Consider the following 23,960-nt stretch of genomic DNA (forward strand, 5'->3'; position numbering starts at 1 on the left):
CGTTTTCATGGGAACGCCCATGAAACGCGGGGTATAAACATATGGTAATGAGCCCAAACAGCCCAAACATAAACTTGCTAATGGGTTCCTTATTTGTATCTATGGACATTGCATCTTTGTGTGGGACTGGATGGAAATCATGGAGACCCGGATGGTTACCCAGTGGACTGCGTTTGGTCAACCATTGACAACTAACTTTGCAGCATGTATTTAGAATAAACTTTGATGGTCAGGGTGGACTCTAGAACATTACTGGACAATGTAGGAGCAAACCATGGCAGGAATGTTCATTGATGAGCTGGATTGCTGATGGGATACCAGGACATTGCATCTTCGTGCTGGACTGGATGGAGATCACGGAGACCCGGATGCTTACCCAGTGGACTGCGTTTGGACAACCAACAACAGATCAAGCCATCAGACACGGTTTTTACTCTTATTTCATTGTTTGTTGTTTAACAGTTTAACATCAATGTTTTGTGAAAAGTTTATGTTTATGTGGATTTTTTTTTTAAATGTGATTTCATATAATATTTCAAAACCAAAACAATTGTATTCAAACTATAACCTCAAAATGTTTGATAAATAAAAAATGTTTTTCCCAAAAAAATGTGTGCTTCATGGAAAAGGGACATAATGGGTTCACTGATGCAAGGAAGTTATAGAAAAGGGATAGGAATTTACTCGTGTTTAAATGGTTCTGCAGTTTGGGAGATCTGGGACCAGTACAATAATAGAACTTAAGGTGCCCACACACGCACTGTTGCCGGCGGTGCAATGCTGTACGATGGGGTGCACGCTCCCGCTGCACCTCATCGTAAAGTACAAAAAGTATGTGCTGCACATACTTTTTGTACTAGCTTTTTCGAGCATCGCATGCACATCGTATGCACAAGGAAAACAATGCGATGCTATGTGTGCTAGTTACGACCACAACGCACGCCGGGATCGGTGCGTGTGTGGGCTCCTTAAGTTGAGAGTCTATGCAGGGTTGAAAATTACATTAAGGGTGAGATTTAATAGGATGAGAGATTCAGAAAGTGAGAGATGTAGTGAGAAAACTCCAGTTTTTTGAAAGCGGGAACTATTTACACTGATAAACCAGTTTGAATTTGAGATTGCCGCTTTAAAAAAAAAAAAAAGAGATTTCTCACCAAATCTCTCTTTCTGAATCTCTCATCCTATAAAATCTCACCCTACGTTACAAAAGTTGCATTAAGCAGACCTCCAAATGATCAGTAATGATGTCACACCATGAAATGAATGTATTTGTAAAGTGTCTTCTATTACCTCTCAAATGCTATGGAATCACTTCTACATAACTTAGAAATGTCCGTTTCAAAATGCACTTATTACCATGATTTCTGCTGTATGAAAAGGTTAACAAGTACATTCTGAAAGGTCCAGAGTGATTTCACCATTTCCAAAATTTTTAAATTTTGGAAGTTTGAAATCAAATTGTACTGCAGTCCCTTTCAAATTGCATGACAGCCACCATATAACATATGGTGTGTACACACGGGAGCAATATTAGGTGAAATCGCTGGGAATATGGTCGCTGAGCGACCATATTGCCAGTGATAAATCGCCAGCTGCGCGCTCCCGTGTGCACTCCCTGCTGGTTGCTGGTCGCTGGAGCATGCTCCTGCGACCAGCGGCTTTCCCCGGCAATCACTGTGCCGGGAGGTCAGCGCAGCCCAGTGCCGCTGCTCCCTCCCTCCTCCCTTCACGGAGGTCAGCGCCGGGGAGATCAGCATTGATCTCCCCAGCCCTGTGCCGCTGCTCCCTCCTTCCTCCCTTCAAAGTGACAGCAGCAGCGTCTGCTGCTGCTGCACTCCCCCTCCGTCCCGTAGCAGTGTCTCCTTTTCATCGCTGATGAAAAGGAAACACTGAGCAATATGATTGCTGCCAATATATTGCTAGCAATATATCGCTAGCAATCATATTGCACCGTGTGTACACAGCAATACTGTACCTGTGAAAGCATTGTTACAAACATAACATTAATCTTTGAGAAAACAATAACTAAACATTAATGAAAACACAACACAAGTATGTTAAATTTAAATTTTTACTTTAGATACAAAAAATAAATATCAAATATGACATTAATATGTGGCATACTGGACTGGATTCACAAGTCATATAGGAGCCACAAATGTGTCCGAAGCAAGGATTAAAACCATATACAATGTCAAGCAGAACAATGCATATGTGAACCTTGTCAACAAGAGTGTAAGGAGACAAAAAGACAATGCATCAGTGATAACGGTACAATAATAAATCTCCAACATGCAACCAGCATTCTGTCAAGAAGTACAAGAATGCATTGAAATCGATGCAACAGGTGGCCAGGTGGAATATGGTCTACAACCCGAACGTGTGGTACCGTAGACCACCTCAAATTCACAATAGAACAGCTAACAAAGACAACCACATGAACAATTTTTTAAACATAAAATAAACGAACTTTTTAGACCGACGTAAAATTTAGAGCTACATATTTTGCAACCTATATTCATCCTGTGGAGTCATTTCGGACTCCAGGAGCTTTGAAAATGCCCCACCGGATGAACTAGCTTGCATGGGGGGATTGGACATGTGGGCACCCGGCGCATAAGTATGGGAAGGCTGATGACTTCCCGGCGCATACAAGTAGGGTCGGGGATGGTGAAATGTGGGTTGAGGCATAACTGCTGGATGAGGGGTGGTTGACGGAAGCACTGCACATGTTTCGGTCAATTTCTTGCCCGTCGCATAGTGCAGTGCATCCGCCACCAATTTTTTAAAAAGCCGCTTTTGATCCTCATCCAAGCTTTTAACCTCGATGCCAATGTATTGCCCGTACACCGCATCCGGATTCGACTGGGAACTAAGAAATGCATCAGCCCGCATAAAAAATTGTTCATGGCTGGGCTGCACCGGGGCGGACTTCTTGGGGGCCTTCCTCCTTCTAAGAAGAGGAGTAGGGCATGGCTCCTCCACGTCCGCTGTATCCTGTTGGGGATCCCGGTGCACGGAAGATGTCAAATCCTCGCCCAGCTCCGGACACAATGCCTGTGAAAAAAAGAAAACAATGAAATATATTGCACGCTAGAATTTTTTTTTTTGTCAAAATTAAATATACTCACTAGATCAGGACTCCTTGTCTCTTCAACCTCCACACTGGCAGGTGAAGGCTGAAGAGGAGACACTGCTCTAGCACTGCTCACGGATGTTGTCTTCGCCGGCTGTTCTACAGTGAATTTAAGGAGGTCATAATACCACAACGACGGGTTGTAGACCTCATCCGCCCCGGCACCTGATTGCATCGATTCCAAATGCTTCTTGTACTCCTTGAGGAACACTGTTCGCATGTTGGAGATTTTCTTCTTGACCAATTTCACTGATGCATCGCTGTTTGTCTCCTTACAGTAGTTGACAAGGTCCTCATAAGCAATGCTCCGCTTGACATTGTTTGAATAGTCCTTGCTTCGGACACGCCACAGACATTCGTGGCTCCTATACAAGTTAATAAATCCAGTCCAGTATGCGCTGTGGTCATCAGCACCACTATCTGTAAGTAAAAATGAAGACATATTTGTTAATTGAAATGAAGAATTACATCTTTAAAATACATATAAAATACTACACAGTAATTCCTTTTTATAACATGTATAAATTAAAGAAGAACATTTGCCTGTACAGTTGTTGCTGAATTAAAACATCCTACGGTACTTATGTAATATCTGGACTCCCGTTTTTCTTAGGATACCGCGTCCCCTCGCGGGGCTCGCTGCGCTCACCACGCTTCGGCCACGGTGGCTTGCAGCGCTCACCACACTATATAAAATCAACACCATGCGTGTTTGGATAGTAGGGCTCTGAAAAAATGGGGTGCATTTAACATGGGAGTCCAGATAATACATAAGTACCCATCCTACAGATCAAGAGCTATTATTTAAGCAAAATTAGTTCTGGAAGTGTAGACGGGGCAGAAGTGGTCGCCAATGTGAGTGGAGCTATCAAAGGTGCAGGGTTTCAATTGCTGCATACATTTTTAAGTCAATCACAAAGGCACCAGCAGTGCCAGATGTAATCAAAACGCCACCAGTAATGGCCAAAACACAATGGGCGGCATTCAATGAGGCTGATTCGCCAGGTTTTTATGGCGATTTTGTGCTGTAAGGCGAAGTTCTGACAAAAACGTTGAATCACCCTATTCAATGACCAGATGGCAAATACATTTCAAGGTTTTTTTCGCCATGATTCAGAGAGTAGCAATCGCTATCTTTTTATGGTGAAGTGGAATATGAACTTTTTAAATAAAGTGTTTGGTGTTTTACAATTGGTTCAAAGAACAAATTTGTTTGGATGATAGCGCAACCCCCTTAAAAAGATGTGATGGACACAATAAACATTTAGAGATTTATTGTGTCAAAAATGTGACAGAATAGTAAGCTAAAAAAGCACATAGAACAATAATTACAAATGGTCCAAGGGCAGCTTTCAGTTTTCTTAAAGGTTACACCAGGCAAATAAATGAAGACTCTCTCTCACCATGAAATGAGGTTGCGGTGGGCTATACTCCCATGTGAAGTCCTGCGGCCACACCGCAGATGGCTTACTGTAGAAAAGTCCATAGGTAATGTGCTGGTGCGTCAATAAAAAGTGTCTGGTCGTTTTTAAAGTGCAAGGTGGCAGTGCAATGTGATGGGCAGTCTGTATCCAGAAAAGCTGCTTTTTCACATTGAATACCGCCCAATGTTCTTCTGCAGTACCACATAAACATCGGCCCCAGCAAGTGGGGCAAGTTTGAAAATAGACATGTTTAAGAGCTGCTGAATGTTACAAAATGCAGAAATAAATAAATGCATCAACATGCAACACCCAGCAACATTTGCAGGCTGTGTCATTGCGAGGGGGAGACAGGTGGTCAGACAGGCTGGGGTTTGTTGGTCTTGCAAGGCTGCGAATTGGCGGCCTTGCAAATCCAACAGAATTACCCCCATTGTGCACAAATGCATCGAAAAACATGTGTACATTAAAGGCAAAAGACAGGAAGCATAATACAATTTTCAAAACACATTCATTTTTAAAAATTAAAATGTTAGACTTCATCAAAAATTACCAATGGCTGCTACACGTGAGGATGTTGATGCCATTATTTTTCGAATCTGATCGACAAATAGCTCTGGAAAACATAAAAATATTGCGATAAATACACATCCTTTCAAACGATTGCATTTCTGTATAACAAAAAGGTATAGCGTAACAAGGCAACGTTTCAAAATGCATGCCCTGCTACCTTTGTACATGTGTGGCAGGGAAAACACACAGCCATGTGGCTAAGGTTACATACAGATGGGGCAGGTCTCATCTTGGCAGGGGATGGGAATGGCGACGCCAGCCGCCATCCCCCGCCAGCCCCATATCTATAACGAGAAGGGGACGCGCGCGCGTCCCCTAAAGTACGTTGCTTCCAGGCGCTTCCCCAGGTCAGCCGGGGTCCCCGCCACCTGCCCGCACCCCCCCTAACCCTGTCGGTCTCCCTGAGGCGGAGACGGACAGGGTTCCCGTTGGCCCGCCCACGGAGATTGAGACGCGCGTTCGCGTAAGACGCACGCGCGTCTCAGTCAGATGGCAGGCCAGGCTGCTGGCAAGGATCGTATTTTAAAATGCGATCCTATCACCGGGATGTATCATCCATGGGACTGCAGGGACCTGCAAATCCCTAACCCAGAAGCAGGGGGGGGGGTCAGCGCATGCGCAGTTATGTGCTGTCCCCCGCCAACCCCTCTCACCGTACTGCCCTGCACGGGTAATGCGATATGTAGCCATTGCCTGCAATGGCCTATCACCATCCCAGAATGGCGATAGCTCAGGGGTGCAAAGCCAGGCTCCCCAATGTTGATACATCGGCCAGGTTGGCATCCCCCATATAAACCTATGGGGGATGCGGCCAGAGGCGCTGCAGGGGGGGATCGCAGCAGGGATCGGAGAGTTCCCGGTGAAACATTGGGGTGATACATGATATTTGCAGTTAACCCCCGAAAATGGGTGGTTTCGGGGCATTTCCAACAAATATTATTTGAAAAATGCGGCCCTAGGGGAGAGACAGAGACAGGGGTACACACAGAGACAGGGGTAGAGACAGAGACAGGGGGAGAGAGACAGAGCAAGACAGTAGGAAAGAGCAAGACAGTGGAAGAACAAGAGAGAGGGGAGAGAGAGAAGGGGGAGAAAAAAAACAGGGGAGATACAGGGAGAGGCGGAGAGAGAGAGAGAGTGAAAGAGAGAAAAAAGGAGAAAAACATTGATACAGAGAAAGGGACAGAGGGGAGAGAGAGATAGAGAGAAAGTTATTGTGCTTATGCAGGGGTGCAGGTTCCAAAACCACAATGACTTACCCCAGCTGCAGTGAGTCTCTGCTTCCTACTCTTCTGTGCAACCACAGCAGCGCTTGCTCAGGTGTGTTTTGCTAGCACCGTCGCACCTGGTTCAGGACACCTCCTCTGCCCACTATGCAACTAGGGTATCCTGACGTCCTGGTTCTCGGATCAGGAGTATTCGTCTGTGAACAAATAAATAATCATGAAATTGGTCAGCGATATGTGGTGCACAAGACTGAATTGGGCCTCCTCCTAGTTATCCACTGTATTTCTACCCCTGCTATACATTGGTGGTCAGTGGGTTGAAAATACATACATTGGTGGTCACTGGGGAGCTAATACATACATTGGTATTCAGTGGGGAACAAATGCATGCATTGGTGGCCAGTGGGGAGCGAATACTTACCAACACAGAGACGCTCCGCACACAAGCACCACGCACCACACACCAACTTCGTTTGCCACCTGGGCCTCGAGTGAAGACGCCGTGGCTGGATGAGTGTCAGGTCACAGACAAACACAAGGCCGCACTATATAAGACACTGTAAATAAATAAATAATGCCATTTAGTAAATTTCCAATAAATAGGGGCCGGTTTGTTTGGGAAACGGTCATCTATTAGAAAGCATTTAGGTAGCCAGTCATTAGGTCGACTTGCAGGAAGGTCATCCTGACATAAGGTCGCCAGGAGAGAAGGTCGACATGATGTTAGGGCGACATGGATGTAAGGACGACATGAGGACGGTCGACTGGTCATATGGTCGACATGGTGTTTTTTTACTGTTTTTGGAGGTGACAAGTGCCGACAGGCGGTATTTCATGGCCTAATATCCACTAGGGCAGTGGTCTCCAACCTTTTTTGGGGCGGGACCTACTCGCGACAAAATAAACCGCCCAAAGAGCTACAGAATTAAAACACGGAAAAAAATCTGCATAATATCCAAAACAATGCCCTTTACACATTATGCCACACACCGTAATGCCCCTGACACCTTATGCCACACACTGCAATAACCCCAGACACAATATGCCACACACTGCTATGTCCAATATGTCACAAACATACCTCCCAACACGAGGCAGAGGAGAGGAGACATCTGTGCATGCCGTAGGCACGCTGCCAAAATTAGAGGGTTCACCTACTACCGTGGAACTCCTGCAATCTACATCCCCCATTTTACCAATATGAGGGCATGGTCAGCTCTCAGAGCTGTAGCCACATGGGGTGCGGCCATGGAAAATGGAGGTGTGAAACACATATGCCCCCAATAGTGCAGTGCCAGATACACATGACCCCAATAGTGCAGTCCGTGATGCCCATTATACCTATGCCGCACACTGTGATGCCCATTATAAATATGCCCCGCACCGTGATGCTCCATTATACATAACCCACACACATGATGCCCATTATACATATGCCCATTATACAGTACATATGCCCCACAACGTGACGCTCCATTATGCAAACGTCCCACAGCGTGATGCTCCATTATACATATGCCACACACCCTGATGCCCATTATACATATGGCACACACACTGTGATGCCCATTATACATATGCCGCACACCATGATGCTCCATTAAACATGTCACACACCGTGATGCCCATTATACATATGGCACACACACACTGTGATGCCCATTATACATATGCCAGACACCGTGATGCCCATTATACATATGCCACACATCGTGATGCCCATTATACATATGCCAGACACCGTGATGCCCATTATACATATGCCAGACACCGTGATGCCCATTATACATATGCCGCACACCGTGATGCCCATTATACATATGCCACACGCACATGATGCCCATTATACATATGCTGCACACCGTGATGCTCCATTATACATATACCACACACCGTGATGCCCATTATACATATGCCGCACACTGTGATGCTCCATTATACATATGCCAGACACCGTGATGCCCATTATACATATGCCACACATCATGATGCTCCATTAAACATATGTCACACACCGTGATGCTCCATTAAACATATGTCCCACACATGATGCCCATCATACATATGTCCCACACATGATGCCCATTATACAGCAGTGAAAGCAGTATTCGGATGGGAGTCACAGGCAAATGCGCACTGCACAGTTTAAAAAAACAACAGCAAACTGACAGTTACCAGCTATGGGAGGTGGTGGCGGCAACGGCATGGGGGTGAAGGCGTGTAATCTCCTGTTGGGAAGTCACCTCACGCCGCAAAATCGTGGAGCGGCAGGAAGTCACTTTCTGACCTCCTACCTCCGAGCGAGGAACCAATACACGTCGGTAGGAGGTCACTATCTTGCACATTTGACCTCCTGCCACAAAGTGACGCCGTGAGCTACCGCATAACACCCGGAGAGCTACCGGTCGCTCGCAAGCGACGGCTTGGCGATCCCTGCACTAGGGCATGGAGGAAGTTTTTTAAGCTGTGGCGAGCGAAGCGAGCAATGCGAGGGTCCGATTCTCATTGCCAACTGTGTCCATGTCGACTCTGTTGACATTCAGCTAAAAAAAGGGTGAAAAACTGCATGTCGACCTTATGACCAGTCGACCTTCCTCATGTCAACCTTACATCCATGTCGACCTTCTCTCATGACGCCCTTAAGTCAGGTTGACCTTCCTGCAAGTCGACCTAGTGGGGTCGACCTAATGACTGTCTACCTAATGCATTGTAATAGATGAGCCACACCCGTTTGCTTGCAGTGTGCAGCAGGTATCCATGTGGCTTGCAAAAGATTTTTGCAACCAAACAAAAAAATGCATGTACTGTACACCAGCAATGACCATTTGCATATATACATGCATGTAAATATGCAAATATGCATTGCTGTACAGGGGGTACATTAGCACATATACATGCATGTAAATATGCTAATATGCATTGCAGTACAGGGGGGACATAAGCACATATACATGCATGTAAATATGCTAATATGCATTGCTGTACAGGGGGTACATTAGCACATAAACATGCATGTATATATGCTAATAATCATTGCTGTACAGGGGGTACATTAGCACATATACAGTACATGCATGTATATATGCAAATGATCATTGGTGGTGTCCAGTGGGTACATTAGAACATATACATGCATGTATATATGCAAATGGTCATTGCTGGTGTACAGTACATGCATGTATATGTGCTAATAATCATTGGTGGTGCAGTGGTTAAATCGGCACCTATATAGTTCATTGGTGGTGCAGTGGTTAAATCTGCACCTATATAGATCATTGGTGGTGCAGTGGTTAAAACGCCACCTGTATTATTAAAAATGAGTCCCCAGACATTGGTGGTCAGTGGGTTAATGCTCCCCATACATTGGTGGCCAGTGGTTAACGCTTGTACTTACCGACTTGCTGCTCCAGGCTCCAGATCCGCACAGGAAATGCTGCTGCTGTGTGTTCTCCCGCCCGGGACTGGATAGAAGTGGGCGGCACCAGGATGACTGACAGGGCCCTGGAAATCGTCTAGCACATCGCATCTTAAGCATATCGCAAGGCACATACGATGCATGCGATATGCTTAAGATTTGTGCTAGATAGAGTGTGCTGCCCACTCTATCTCCCCTCCGATCTGTCCTTAAACGGGAGCGCGCATCGGGCTAGGAAGCCCTTACAATGCATACAATCTGTATGCGATATGTATGCGATATGGCTTCCGATGTTGACGATATCGTCAACATCGGAAGCCATATCGAACCGTGTGGACACACTATTAGTCATGATGAACGCTTGTTGTTTTGTTTTCTTGTATGTAACTGGAAATATTTAGAATTAATTCATGCCACAAAAATATAAGACGTGCAAATCTAACAAATTCCTAGGCCAACTAAATACATTTATACCATATGGGGGAAATTTAATTCAGAAATTCAGAAAGTGAGAGATTTGGTAAGAAATCTCCAGCTTTTTTAAAGCGGCAATCATTTATAATGCAAAACCTGTTTGATTTCAAAGTGTAAATGATTCAAGCTTTAAACAAACCAAATCTCTCGCTTTCTGAATCTCTCATCCAGATACATTTCCCCCATACTGTATAAATGTATTTAGTTGGCCTAGGAATTTGTTAGATTTGCATATCTTATATTTTTGTGGTATAACATAATTCTAAATATTTCCCGTTACATATAAAAGAAAACAAAACAACAAGCGTTCATCATGACTAACAGGGAAAGGCTGTCTGGAATTAAACAGCAGTATCACTGGACTGAATTTATGCAGCAGTACAGGTTGAGTATCCCGTATCCGAGTATCCATTATTCATGCTTTGAAACCTTGTTTTTGATCAAATAAAATATATTTGTGTGTATTTCATGTGTCTGATGCGTCTATACAGCATAAATGCAAGATACCTCAAAATACATCATTGAAATATTAAAATATTCTGAAATACGGAATAATCCGTTATCCAAAATTCTCCTGGTCCCGAGCATTTTGGATAAGGGATACTCAACCTGTATCTCTGGACAGTAATTATACAGCAGTATCACTGGACTGGAATTAAACAGCAGTATCACTGGACTGGGATTATACAGCAGTATCACTGGACTAGGATTATACAGCAGTATCACTGGACTTTAACGGCAGTACCACTGGAATTTAATGGCAGTACCACTGGACTGGATTTATGCAGCGGTATCACTGGACTGGTCCGGACTTTAACGGCAGCAGTATCATTTGGCGCGACTCAGCAGGACACCATAGCACAGGTTACCCTTCCTCTCCCCTCTCCGAAGCTGGAGTGAAAAAAGGCGTCAGCCGGCCGCATACAGTAGGAGCCCATCTCATCTATCTTCCTTAGGCCATGGCTCAGCATGGCTAGCCAATTTTTCTCAGCTGCAATACAATACATAGAACAATACATTAGGGGATTAGCAGAGTAATCCAATTACTCACTTAACCCCTTCCCGACAATTGACGTACATTTACGTCATGGTCGGGAAGTACTTCCCGACACATGGCGTAAATGTACGTCATGGCTTGTAACTGTCACCGCGTCTATAGACGCGGTGACAGTTTCAACATGTCTGCTGTCCCTGACAGCAGACATGTCCGTGCATGCCCAGGGGGGGCTGCGATGCCGCCCCCCGTCGGCGATCGCTGTGATTGGCTGTTCAGTGTGAACAGCCATTCACAGCGTTTTCTGTGTCACCGGCGAATAACGTTCGCCGGTGACACGGGATCGGAGGTGATTGGTGCTGTAAAGTACAGCACCAATCATCGCGGGGTGTAAGGGTGACACTGGTGTCACCCCACCTCACCCCGCCCGCCCCCAAAGGCCGTGATTGGTTCGTCGGACCGACGGACCAATCACAGCCATGGAGGGGGATTTAAACTAACGGTGACTGCACTGCAGACGCCATTCCGGTCTGGAATTGCGTGCAGTGCGGTCACCGTGCCCAGCTGCCGCAGTATACTGACCTGAACCGAGCTAAATACTTACCTGATCCTTGCAAATACCTTGCCTGATCACTGCTTCATCACTGCTTGTAGTGCGCTGGATGCTTCCTGGATCCTGTTACTACTTGTGACTTCCTGTGTTGTGAACTTGTGCTGCTGCAGTGTAATAGCGTTAGATAGAGAGAGATAGAGAAATAGAGAGAGATAGTGTCAGAGAGTGCTATATTTTGTGCTGCTGCAGTGTGATATAGTTATAGATAGAGAGATAGAGAGAGATAGAGAGAGATAGAGAGAGAGAGATAGAGAGAGAGAGAGAGATAGAGAGAGATAGAGAGGCCTAGTGACAGAGAGTGCTATATTTTGTGCTGCTGCAGTGTGATAGTTATAGATAGAGAGATAGAGAGAGAGAGATAGAGATAGTGACCGATTGTGCTATATATTTTTTATATAACTGACTGCTGCCCCCCCTTTTGTGCTGATCAGTATAAATTAACTGATCAGCAACTTTTTGGGGGCGCAGGTTTTTTTTTATATATATATATACCTGTCACTGCTGCTGCTGCAGTGTCATAGAGTGATAGATAGTGAGAGATAGAGAGAGATAGTGACAGAGAGTGATAGAGTGCTAAATTTTGTGTCTGCTGCCCCCGCCTTTTGTGCTGATCACTATATCTGAGGTGATCAGCAACTTTTTGGGGGTGCAGAGGTTTTTTTTTTTTATATATACCTGTCAGTTGCTGCCAGTTGCACTGTCAGTTGCACCAAAGGTTGTGCACCTGCTGCCCCTCACTGGTAATCAGTGTCGCATCACTGATCACCTTTTTTTTTTTTGTGGGTGCTGTGGGGTCTTTTTTAAATTTTTTTTTTACACACACTGTGATTTTGTGGGTGTCCTGTGGCCACTGTGCGCTGATCAGTGACGTACATCACTGATCAGCTTTTTCGGCACAGGGTTGATCTATTTTTTTTTTTTTGATCAAATTCCTGTTGCCTTTGAGCGCTGTTCAGTGACGGATGTTACTGACCAACATCTGTGCTCAATTTTTGGCGCAGGACCTTTTTTTTTTTTTTTTTAACCCCTTCAATTTTTTTTTTTTTAACCCCTTCAAATTTTTTTTTTTTAACCCCTTCAATTTTTTTTTTTTTTGTATAAAGTATTTTTTTTTTCTGCACTACATACACACTACACACTACATACCCCCCGGGTTGAAATAAAGTTTGTACCCCCCCCCTACACTATACACGTGTTGAAACATTTCACTACCAGTAACACAAAAATAAAAATGGCATCCCAAATGTCATCCCAAATGTCATCCCAGTCATCCAGAAGAATGTATTCAGTGGAGGAGGCATATGCCATGCTTGCCTCTGACTCTGACACAGCCAGTGAGGCAATCGGGGAATTTGAAGGATTCGTCTTAAGCTCCTCTTCCTCCTCTGGTGATGAGGGACCCCCTCAAAGACGCCCCCGTAGAGCAGCTGAGACCCCCCCCAATAATTGATCTCGTATGGACCCCACCACCAGACAATTTTGAGCCCCAGGTTCCTGAGTTTTTGGCCATGCCAGGAATCCAATTTGATTCCACAGGTCTCAGAGAAATTGACTTTTTCAAATTATTTTTCTCTGATGATTTTATAAATTTAACGGTGGACCAAACTAATTTATATGCCCAGCAGTTTATTGCTCAAAACCCCACGTCATCATTTGCTAGGTGGACCCCTGTAGATGCAGTAGAGATGATGACGTTTTGGGGTCTGGTGTTTCATATGGGCATAGTAAAAAAGCCAGAAATTAGGCAATATTGGAGTACAGATGTTCTGTACAGCACCCCATTTTACCGTATGGCCATGACCCGGGCTCGATTTGAGACGATCCTTAAATTTTTGCATTACAACGATAATGCACAGTGCCCACCCAGAGATGATCCCACCTTTGACCGGCTATTCAAAGTCAGGCCGGTCATTGATCATTTCAGTGCCAAATTTGAAGAGATGTACATCCCAGATAAATTCATTTGCATAGACGAGTCCCTTATACATTTTAAAGGAAGGGTTAAATTCCGCCAGTACCTTCCCAATAAGAGGGCAAGGTATGGCATAAAAATGTATAAGCTGTGTGAAAGCACCTCAGGGTACACTCACAGGTTTAGGATATATGAAGGGAAGGATTCAAGAATTGAACCGCCAGAATGCCCCCCCTCCCTCGTAGGTGTTAGTGGAAAAATTGTCTGGGATTTAGTGCACCCCTTCCTGGATAAAGGTTATCACCTCTATGTGGATAACTTTTACACTAGCATCCCCCTGTTTAAGGCCCTTGGTTCAGGAGGTACAGCAGCTTGCGGTACTGTGCGCAAGAACCAAAGAGGCCTCCCAAAAACGCACATTGCCCAAGTAATGAGAAGGGGTGAAAGCAGGGGAATATGCACCGAAAATATGTTGTTGGTCAAATATAAGGACAAGAGGGATGTCCTTATACTGACAACAATTCACGGAGACAGTACCACCTCCGTCCCTGTACGAGGTACCAGTACCCACACCTCAAAACCTAATTGTATCCTGGATTACAATAGGTACATGGGCGGAGTGGATCTTTCAGATCAGGTACTGAAGCCGTACAGTGCCCTGCGGAAAACAAAAATCTGGTACAAGAAGCTGGCCGTGTATATCATCCAGATGGCACTGTATAACGCTTACGTGCTATTCCGTTCTACCGGCCAGAGGGGGACATTTATGCACTTTCAAGAGGAAGTCATAAAGGGCCTAATATTTGGGAACCAGCAGGCAGAGGGCCCCAGTACTTCTAGTACTGGCCCCCGTATTGTACCAGGGCAGCATTTTCCTGATGAAATCCCCTCCACTGGAAAAAAGGGCAGGACACAAAAAAGGTGCAAAGTTTGCTATAAAAAGGGAATAAGAAAGCAAACTATTTTCCAGTGTGACACTTGCCCCGACAAACCCGGCCTATGTATAAAGGAGTGTTTTAAATTATACCACACATCTATGGATTATTAGGTTCATAATTTCACCGTGCTTCGGGGGTCTTGCTAATGCCACATAGCATCCACCATTCATTTCACCAGAATCAGAGCCGCAAAATCCAAAAATCACTCCTTCCCTTCTGAGTCCTGCCATGCACCCAACTGGTATTTTTTGGTCACATGTGAGGCATTGCCGTACTCGGGAGAAATTGGGGCACAGATTTTGGGGTGCTTTTTCTCCTTCATACCTTCTGAAAATAAAAAAATTTGAGCCAGAACTGCATTTTTGTGTAAAAAAATGTAATTTTTCATTTTCACTGCCCAGTTGTACCACAATTGGTGAAACCCCTGGGGGTTTGAAATGTACACTATACCCCTAGCTGAATTCCCTGAGGGGTGTAGTTTGCAAAATGGGGTCACTCGTGGGGGGGTTCCACTGTATTGGTGCTTTGGGGGTCTTGCTAATGCGACATAGCACCCACCAACATTCCACCAGAATTTGTGCTGCAAAATCCAAATATCACTCCTTCCCTTCTGAGTCCTGCCACTTTTTGGTCACACATGAGGCATTGCCGTACTCTGGAGAAATTGGGGCACAGATTTTGGGGTGCTTTTTCTCCTTCATACCTTCTGAAAATGAAAAATTTTGAGCCAGAACAGCATTTTTGTGTAAAAAAATGTAATTTTTCATTTTTACTGCCCAGTTGTATCAAAATTGGTGAAACCCCTGGGGGTTTGAAATGTACACTATACCCCTAGATGAATTCCCTGAGGGGTGTAGTTTGCAAAATGGGGTCACTTGTGGGGGGGTTCCACTGTATTGGTGCTTGGGGGGTCTTGCTAATGCAACATAGCACCCACCAACATTCCACCAGAATCTGAGCTGCAAAATCCAAAAATCACTCCTTCCTTTCTGAGTCCTGCCATGCACCCAAATGGTATTTTTTGGTCACATGTGAGGCATTGCCGTACTCGGGAGAAATTGGGGCACAGATTTTGGGGTGCTTTGTCTCCTTCATTCCTTGTGAAAATGAAAAATTTTGAGCCAGAACTGCATTTTTGTGTAAAAAATGTAATTTTGCATTTGCACAGCCCAGTTGTATCAAAATTGGTGAAACCCCTGGGGGTTTGAAATGTACACTATACCCCTAGATGAATTCCCTGAGGGGTGTAGTTTGCAAAATGGGGTCACTTGTGGGGGGGTTCCACTGTATTGGTGCTTGGGGGGTCTTGCTAATGCGACATAGCACCCACCAAAATTCCACCAGAATCTGAGCTGCAAAATCCAAAAATCACTCCTTCCCTTCTGAGTCCTGCCATGCACCCAAATGGTATTTTTTGGTCACATGTGAGGCATTGCCGTACTCGGGAGAAATTGGGGCACAGATTTTGGGGTGCTTTGTCTCCTTCATTCCTTGTGAAAATGAAAAATTTTGAGCCAGAACTGCATTTTTGTGTAAAAAATGTAATTTTGCATTTGCACAGCCCAGTTGTATCAAAATTGGTGAAACCCCTGGGGGTTTGAAATGTACACTATACCCCTAGATGAATTCCCTGAGGGGTGTAGTTTGCAAAATGGGGTCACTTGTGGGGGGGTTCCACTGTATTGGTGCTTGGGGGGTCTTGCTAATGCGACATAGCACCCACCAAAATTCCACCAGAATCTGAGCTGCAAAATCCAAAAATCACTCCTTCCCTTCTAAGTCCTGCCATGCACCCAAATGGTATTTTTTGGTCACACGTGAGGCATTGCCGTACTCGGGAGAAATTGGGGCACAGATTTTGGGGTGCTTTTTCTCCTTCATACCTTCTGAAAATGAAAAATTTTGAGCCAGAACAGCATTTTTGTGTAAAAAAATGTAATTTTTCATTTTCACTGCCCAGTTGTATCAAAATTGGTGAAACCCCTGGGGGTTTGAAATGTACACTATACCCCTAGATGAATTCCCTGAGGGGTGTAGTTTGCAAAATGGGGTCACTTGTGGGGGGGTTCCACTGTATTGGTGCTTGGGGGGTCTTGCTAATGCAACATAGCACCCACCAACATTCCACCAGAATCTGAGCTGCAAAATCCAAAAATCACTCCTTCCTTTCTGAGTCCTGCCATGCACCCAAATGGTATTTTTTGGTCACATGTGAGGCATTGCCGTACTCGGGAGAAATTGGGGCACAGATTTTGGGGTGCTTTGTCTCCTTCATTCCTTGTGAAAATGAAAAATTTTGAGCCAGAACTGCATTTTTGTGTAAAAAATGTAATTTTGCATTTGCACAGCCCAGTTGTATCAAAATTGGTGAAACCCCTGGGGGTTTGAAATGTACACTATACCCCTAGATGAATTCCCTGAGGGGTGTAGTTTGCAAAATGGGGTCACTTGTGGGGGGGTTCCACTGTATTGGTGCTTTGGGGGTCTTGCTAATGCGACATAGCACCCACCAACATTCCACCAGAATTTGTGCTGCAAAATCCAAATATCACTCCTTCCCTTCTGAGTCCTGCCACTTTTTGGTCACACATGAGGCATTGCCGTACTCGGGAGAAATTGGGGCACAGATTTTGGGGTGCTTTTTCTCCTTCATACCTTCTGAAAATGAAAAATTTTGAGCCAGAACAGCATTTTTGTGTAAAAAAATGTAATTTTTCATTTTTACTGCCCAGTTGTATCAAAATTGGTGAAACCCCTGGGGGTTTGAAATGTACACTATACCCCTAGATGAATTCCCTGAGGGGTGTAGTTTGCAAAATGGGGTCACTTGTGGGGGGGGTTCCACTGTATTGGTGCTTGGGGGGTCTTGCTAATGCAACATAGCACCCACCAACATTCCACCAGAATCTGAGCTGCAAAATCCAAAAATCACTCCTTCCTTTCTGAGTCCTGCCATGCACCCAAATGGTATTTTTTGGTCACATGTGAGGCATTGCCGTACTCGGGAGAAATTGGGGCACAGATTTTGGGGTGCTTTGTCTCCTTCATTCCTTGTGAAAATGAAAAATTTTGAGCCAGAACTGCATTTTTGTGTAAAAAATGTAATTTTGCATTTGCACAGCCCAGTTGTATCAAAATTGGTGAAACCCCTGGGGGTTTGAAATGTACACTATACCCCTAGATGAATTCCCTGAGGGGTGTAGTTTGCAAAATGGGGTCACTTGTGGGGGGGTTCCACTGTATTGGTGCTTGGGGGGTCTTGCTAATGCGACATAGCACCCACCAAAATTCCACCAGAATCTGAGCTGCAAAATCCAAAAATCACTCCTTCCCTTCTGAGTCCTGCCATGCACCCAAATGGTATTTTTTGGTCACATGTGAGGCATTGCCGTACTCGGGAGAAATTGGGGCACAGATTTTGGGGTGCTTTGTCTCCTTCATTCCTTGTGAAAATGAAAAATTTTGAGCCAGAACTGCATTTTTGTGTAAAAAATGTAATTTTGCATTTGCACAGCCCAGTTGTATCAAAATTGGTGAAACCCCTGGGGGTTTGAAATGTACACTATACCCCTAGATGAATTCCCTGAGGGGTGTAGTTTGCAAAATGGGGTCACTTGTGGGGGGGTTCCACTGTATTGGTGCTTGGGGGGTCTTGCTAATGCGACATAGCACCCACCAAAATTCCACCAGAATCTGAGCTGCAAAATCCAAAAATCACTCCTTCCCTTCTAAGTCCTGCCATGCACCCAAATGGTATTTTTTGGTCACACGTGAGGCATTGCCGTACTCGGGAGAAATTGGGGCACAGATTTTGGGGTGCTTTTTCTCCTTCATACCTTCTGAAAATGAAAAATTTTGAGCCAGAACTGCATTTTTGTGTAAAAAAATGTAATTTTTCATTTTCACTGCCCAGTTGTATCAAAATTGGTGAAACCCCTGGGGGTTTGAAATGTACACTATACCCCTAGATGAATTCCCTGAGGGGTGTAGTTTGCAAAATGGGGTCACTTGTGGGGGGGTTCCACTGTATTGGTGCTTGGGGGGTCTTGCTAATGCAACATAGCACCCACCAACATTCCACCAGAATCTGAGCTGCAAAATCCAAAAATCACTCCTTCCTTTCTGAGTCCTGCCATGCACCCAAATGGTATTTTTTGGTCACATGTGAGGCATTGCCGTACTCGGGAGAAATTGGGGCACAGATTTTGGGGTGCTTTGTCTCCTTCATTCCTTGTGAAAATAAAAAATTTTGAGCCAGAACTGCATTTTTGTGTAAAAAATGTAATTTTGCATTTGCACAGCCCAGTTGTATCAAAATTGGTGAAACCCCTGGGGGTTTGAAATGTACACTATACCCCTAGATGAATTCCCTGAGGGGTGTAGTTTGCAAAATGGGGTCACTTGTGGGGGGGTTCCACTGTATTGGTGCTTGGGGGGTCTTGCTAATGCGACATAGCACCCACCAAAATTCCACCAGAATCTGAGCTGCAAAAACCAAAAATCACTCCTTCCCTTCTGAGTCCTGCCATGCACCCAAATGGTATTTTTTGGTCACATGTGAGGCATTGCCGTACTCGGGAGAAATTGGGGCACAGATTTTGGGGTGCTTTGTCTCCTTCATTCCTTGTGAAAATGAAAAATTTTGAGCCAGAACTGCATTTTTGTGTAAAAAAATTTAATTTTTCATTTTCACTGCCCAGTTTTATCAAAATTGGTGAAACCCCTGGGGGTTTGAAATGTACACTATACCCCTAGATGAATTCCCTGAGGGGTGTAGTTTGCAAAATGGGGTCACTTGTGGGGGGGTTCCACTGTATTGGTGCTTTGGGGGTCTTGCTAATGCGACATAGCACCCACCAACATTCCACCACCAAAAATCACTCCTTCCCTTCTGAGTCCTGCCATGCACCCAACTGGTATTTTTTGGTCACATATGAGGCATTGCCATTCTCGGGAGAAATTGGGGCACAGATTTTGGGGTGCTTTTTCTCCTTCATACCTTATGAAAATAAAAAAATTTGAGCCAGAACTGCATTTTTGTGTAAAAAAATGTAATTTTTCATTTTCACTGCCCAGTTGTACCACAATTGGTGAAACCCCTGGGGGTTTGAAATGTACACTATACGCCTAGATGAATTCCCTGAGGGGTGTAGTTTGCAAAATGGGGTCACTTGTGGGGGGGTTCCTAAATTTTAGCATCTTATGGTGCCTAGAAACCTACATGGTGCCTAAAAAATAATCTCATAAAAAGGAGGCTCCAAAATCTAGTAGGTGCTCCTTCTATTATGAAGCCTGTGGTTTGGTCAACGTGCACACTAGGGCCACATATAGGATATTTATGAAAACAAAAGAATTGGGGGAATCAATTTTTAGTCACATTTCTCTAGTAAAATGTACTGTGTTCCTTAGAAAAATGTATTAAAATTGCAAATCTGCAAAAAAAATGAAATTTTGAAATTTCACCTACACTTTGTTTTAATTCCTGTGAAACACCTAAAGGGTTAACAAACTTCCAAAATGCTGTTTTGAATACTGTGAGGGGTGCAGTTTTTGAAATGGTATCATTTATGGGGGTGTCTCACATACAAGTCCCTCAAAGTCACATCAGAACTGAACTGGTCCCTAAAAAAATCAGTGTTTGAAATTTTCTTGAAAATTTGAGAATTTGCTATTCATATTGTAAGCCTCCTAGTGTCCAAAAAAATTAAAAGGAAGTTGAAATAATGATGGAAACATAAAGTAGACATATGGTCTATGTTAGTTATTAACTATTTTGAGTGGTATGATTATTTGTCTCACAAGCAGAAAATTTAACATTTTGCAAATTGCTAAATTTTCCATTTTTTTACGACATTTTGGTATTTTTCACAAAAAAACACAGACTGTATCGACCCAAATTTACCACTAATTTGAAGTACAATGTGTCACGAAAAAACAATCTCAAAATCACTGGGATAAGTAAAAGCAAAAAAAAGTTATCCCCACTTAAGTGATACATGTCAGATTTGAAAAAAAGGGCTCTGTCAGGAACGCAAAAACTGGCTCTGTCAGGAAGGGGTTAATCCTATTAAAGGAATAGATGACAGTGGCTCCATCTGAATATAGGGTCCGGATCTCGCAAGATCTGACGGCAGGATCTCGCTAGGTCCCAAGACCTGTGCTCCAAGGCTGGGCAGGTTCAGATTAGGAGTGTTCAGGGGTGTCAAGATTCCCCTAATCTGAACCAGCTCATCCCAAGTACATACTCTGTGATGGACTGTCCCACAGGAATACAGGGGAAACCCCAGTATCTGGGGCCCACCTTCTCCTCTAGGGATCAGCTTCCAACTGTGCACTTGAATTATGCATTATGCATATGTTGCATTATACTGCACAGTAAACAGTCATCTTCATAAAATGATTTAATTATTATTTGTCTGTTTTCCATGTTTGGGAGCAAATGGTCAATTGTCACTTGCTCCCAAAAATTTCCAGATTTTCATTTCAAGCAGCCAGATTGGAAAGATAATCTTGTAGTGTGGATGGGCCTTTAAACACACAAATCAGGACTGGAAGACTGATTCAATAGTGCATTCACTTAAACTTTTGTTAAATAGAGGATTAAAGAGAAATCCTTATTGCCTGCAGACAAATTAAACCCCATAAAAGGGATTTAAGATTCTTATATTTCACAATTGATTACAAAATAGATAATTGACACAGTTTGAAGGCATCTTTTTGAGAACAGTAAATTGTACCTGATAAAACTGCAGGTAATAGACAATGAGCAATCACCTTTACACCATCAGTCTCAACAAGTATATCTGGTTTCCATCACAATGGATGCGCATACCTATTACATTAGTCTGCACTAGAAATGTGACCTGTTACTCACCTATTTGTTTCATCTTTTAGAAAGTTAGGTTAAAAAAGGAGTTAAAGTTTTAATATGGTGAAGATCACATTAAGGTCCTTATTCAGATCTGATCGCAGTACTAATTTGTTCTCAAAATGTGCAAAACCATGTGCACTGCAGGTGGGGCTGATGTAACATGTATAGAGAGAGTTAGGTTTGTGTGAGTTATTTTGTTTCTGTGCAGGGTAAATACTGGCTGCATTATTTTTGCACTGCAATTTAGATTTCAGTTTCAACATACCCAAATGTAATTCTCTCTGCACAGGTTACATCTGCCCCAACTGCAGTGCACATGGTTTTGCCCATTTTGAGAACAAATTTGTACTACGATCTAAACTGAATAATGGCCTAAATGTATCTCACTTGCTCGGAGAGAGTGGGATTCCATGAAGATAGTTGATCATTATTAATTTATTAACAGTTTCTTATATAGCGCACACATATTCCGCAGCTGCCAATCACAATCTACAATATTTACCAACCTTATATTTCACAATTTACATCGATCCTTTTAAATAATTTTAGAAAGGAAATGCACTGAGACAATATTACACAAAAGTTACTGAAATGCTGTGCATGATGGGAGAACAAAGAAGGCATAGCAACATAGTGCAATACACAGGCACTACTCTAATTGTTGGCCCAGGAGCAGTGGTGAATTTAGGGGTCAGGCCACCCCTAGGCAAAACATTAGAGGTTGCCCCTATTCATGTCACTGCCCCCTTAATATTGGGGCTTCCCAGCTTTTAAAGCAGCGTCAACCTCATCCCACCTCCACCATCACTAATGACTGACCATTGCCCCCTCTCTCCTCACCAGTTATACAATAAAATAATAAGTCTTACTGACAAAAAAAAAAATCACCTGGCCATTAACATTACAGCACTTCATGTACCTCACGTGCCTAGTGGGAAACCTACCACTGCCCATGGAGCTCTATATCCTTCTACAGAAGTTGCATCCTCTGAAACATGTAATGTCCTCTCTATACCAAGCTGGGATTTTTTCCACGTACTGTATAGTGTGCATTCTAGCTCTGTGCATCCTTCAAAACCTGTGCAGTTCTTCTTCCCTGCCTGAGGTTTCGCTCTCTGCTGTGGTTCTCCTAGCATAGGTTGTGTCTGCATATCTATGCTGAAATACAGACCACACTTTGCTAGAAGCACCACAGCAGAGAGTGACACCCCAGGCAGGGAAGAGGAACTGTATGGGTTTTGGAAGATGCAGGGCGCTGGAATGCTCTATACCAGTAGTGTCAAACTCATGGCCCTCCAGTTGTTGTTTAACTACATGTTCCAGCATGCCCTGCCAGTTTTAGCATCCCATTATATAAAATCTGTGGCAGGGCATGCTGGGATATGTAGTTCTACAATAGATGGAGTGCCACGAGTTTGACACCCCTATATAGATACTCTATATCCCAACTACTAGCACAATGGGACACTCCAGATTTCATAGTAGGCTTGAATACAGCGGACAACCCAAAGTTAGATGAATCATCCATCCAATCCCCAGCCTTCTCTCTGAGAACAAATTATCATCTCAAAAGCTTAAAGTCATTTCTGAGTCACCTGATGACAACGGAACCCTTCAGATGAGTCCCGTACTTTTCTTATTATATACTCTCATACCCCCATGACCCATTTTAAACATAAAATAAACAATACAGTTGCCTCCCTTTGGGTAAACTACCTGCCCAAAAGTGATTTCTGTCCTGTCTGAGTCATTTAGAACAGTTTCAACAGTAGTTAATCAGCAAATGGATGGAATATTTGGATATTAATATAAAGCACTGGGATAACCCAGTTCTCTGTAATTATGTGCTGACACATTACTCTCTACTGTACATGGCCAATAAAAATAAAGAGGACAGGGCTAGATATTAATCTCTTTAAGAGTCCATAGTGATATTGCTTATGCCAATGTTTCATATTCAAGTGACAGCTCACTGGAAAAATATACCCAGACATTCCACCTCTAGACAGCTTCCTCCTTACTCACATTCAAATAAAATTAATCTACACTAAAAATAAAATGTTCAGATGATTCTGTAATGATTATGACATGCACAGGATGTAAGAAAATAATATGTTGCTGAGCCTTATTCATAATTGAACGCAAGTCCAAGTTCTTGCAAGTTCACACTGCGCATAGGAACAAATGAGGAGTACGCCTCTCAGTGCAAATATGGGAAATTCAGAGAAGCACTCAAATCAAACATCTCTCAATACCATGTGGAAGGGATGGCCACAGCCAATGTAGAGTATTGGCATGTTCATGAGAGCCTACAAGGTTCTCTTCTGTATTTCAGACTTTAGACTCACTTTAGACTAGGGTGGCCAATCCCGTGATCGGGATCGATG

At 43.7% G+C, this 23,960-nt stretch overlaps 1 protein-coding gene across 1 annotated transcript; it reads right to left on the reverse strand.

Moving 5' to 3' along the window:
* Positions 1–2,157: 2,157 nt before the first annotated feature.
* On the reverse strand, positions 2,158–5,166 carry LOC146072414 (uncharacterized). The gene is made up of 3 exons (XM_083179665.1): positions 5,111–5,166; positions 3,132–3,556; positions 2,158–3,057 (listed from the first exon to the last, which is right to left on the reverse strand). Exons 1-3 carry the CDS (start codon positions 5,142–5,144, stop codon positions 2,497–2,499), a joined length of 1,020 nt encoding a protein of 339 aa, XP_083035791.1. The 5' UTR covers positions 5,145–5,166; the 3' UTR covers positions 2,158–2,496.
* Between the last annotated feature and the right edge of the window lie 18,794 nt (positions 5,167–23,960).

The sequence above is a fragment of the Crinia signifera genome, chromosome 4 (assembly GCF_055691185.1).
Source record: "Crinia signifera chromosome 4, ASM5569118v1, whole genome shotgun sequence".
Lineage (NCBI taxonomy): Eukaryota > Metazoa > Chordata > Amphibia > Anura > Myobatrachidae > Crinia > Crinia signifera.

Excerpts from the sequence above, each read along its gene's own strand:
- LOC146072414 (XM_083179665.1), bottom strand. The coding sequence starts at position 5,144 with ATGGCATCAACATCCTCACGTGTAGCAGCCATTG. Across the intron at positions 3,557-5,110 it reads CTCACGTGTAGCAGCCATTG|ATAGTGGTGCTGATGACCAC; the intron begins GTAATTTTTGAT and ends TTTTACTTACAG. Across the intron at positions 3,058-3,131 it reads AGACAAGGAGTCCTGATCTA|GCATTGTGTCCGGAGCTGGG; the intron begins GTGAGTATATTT and ends TTTTTTTCACAG.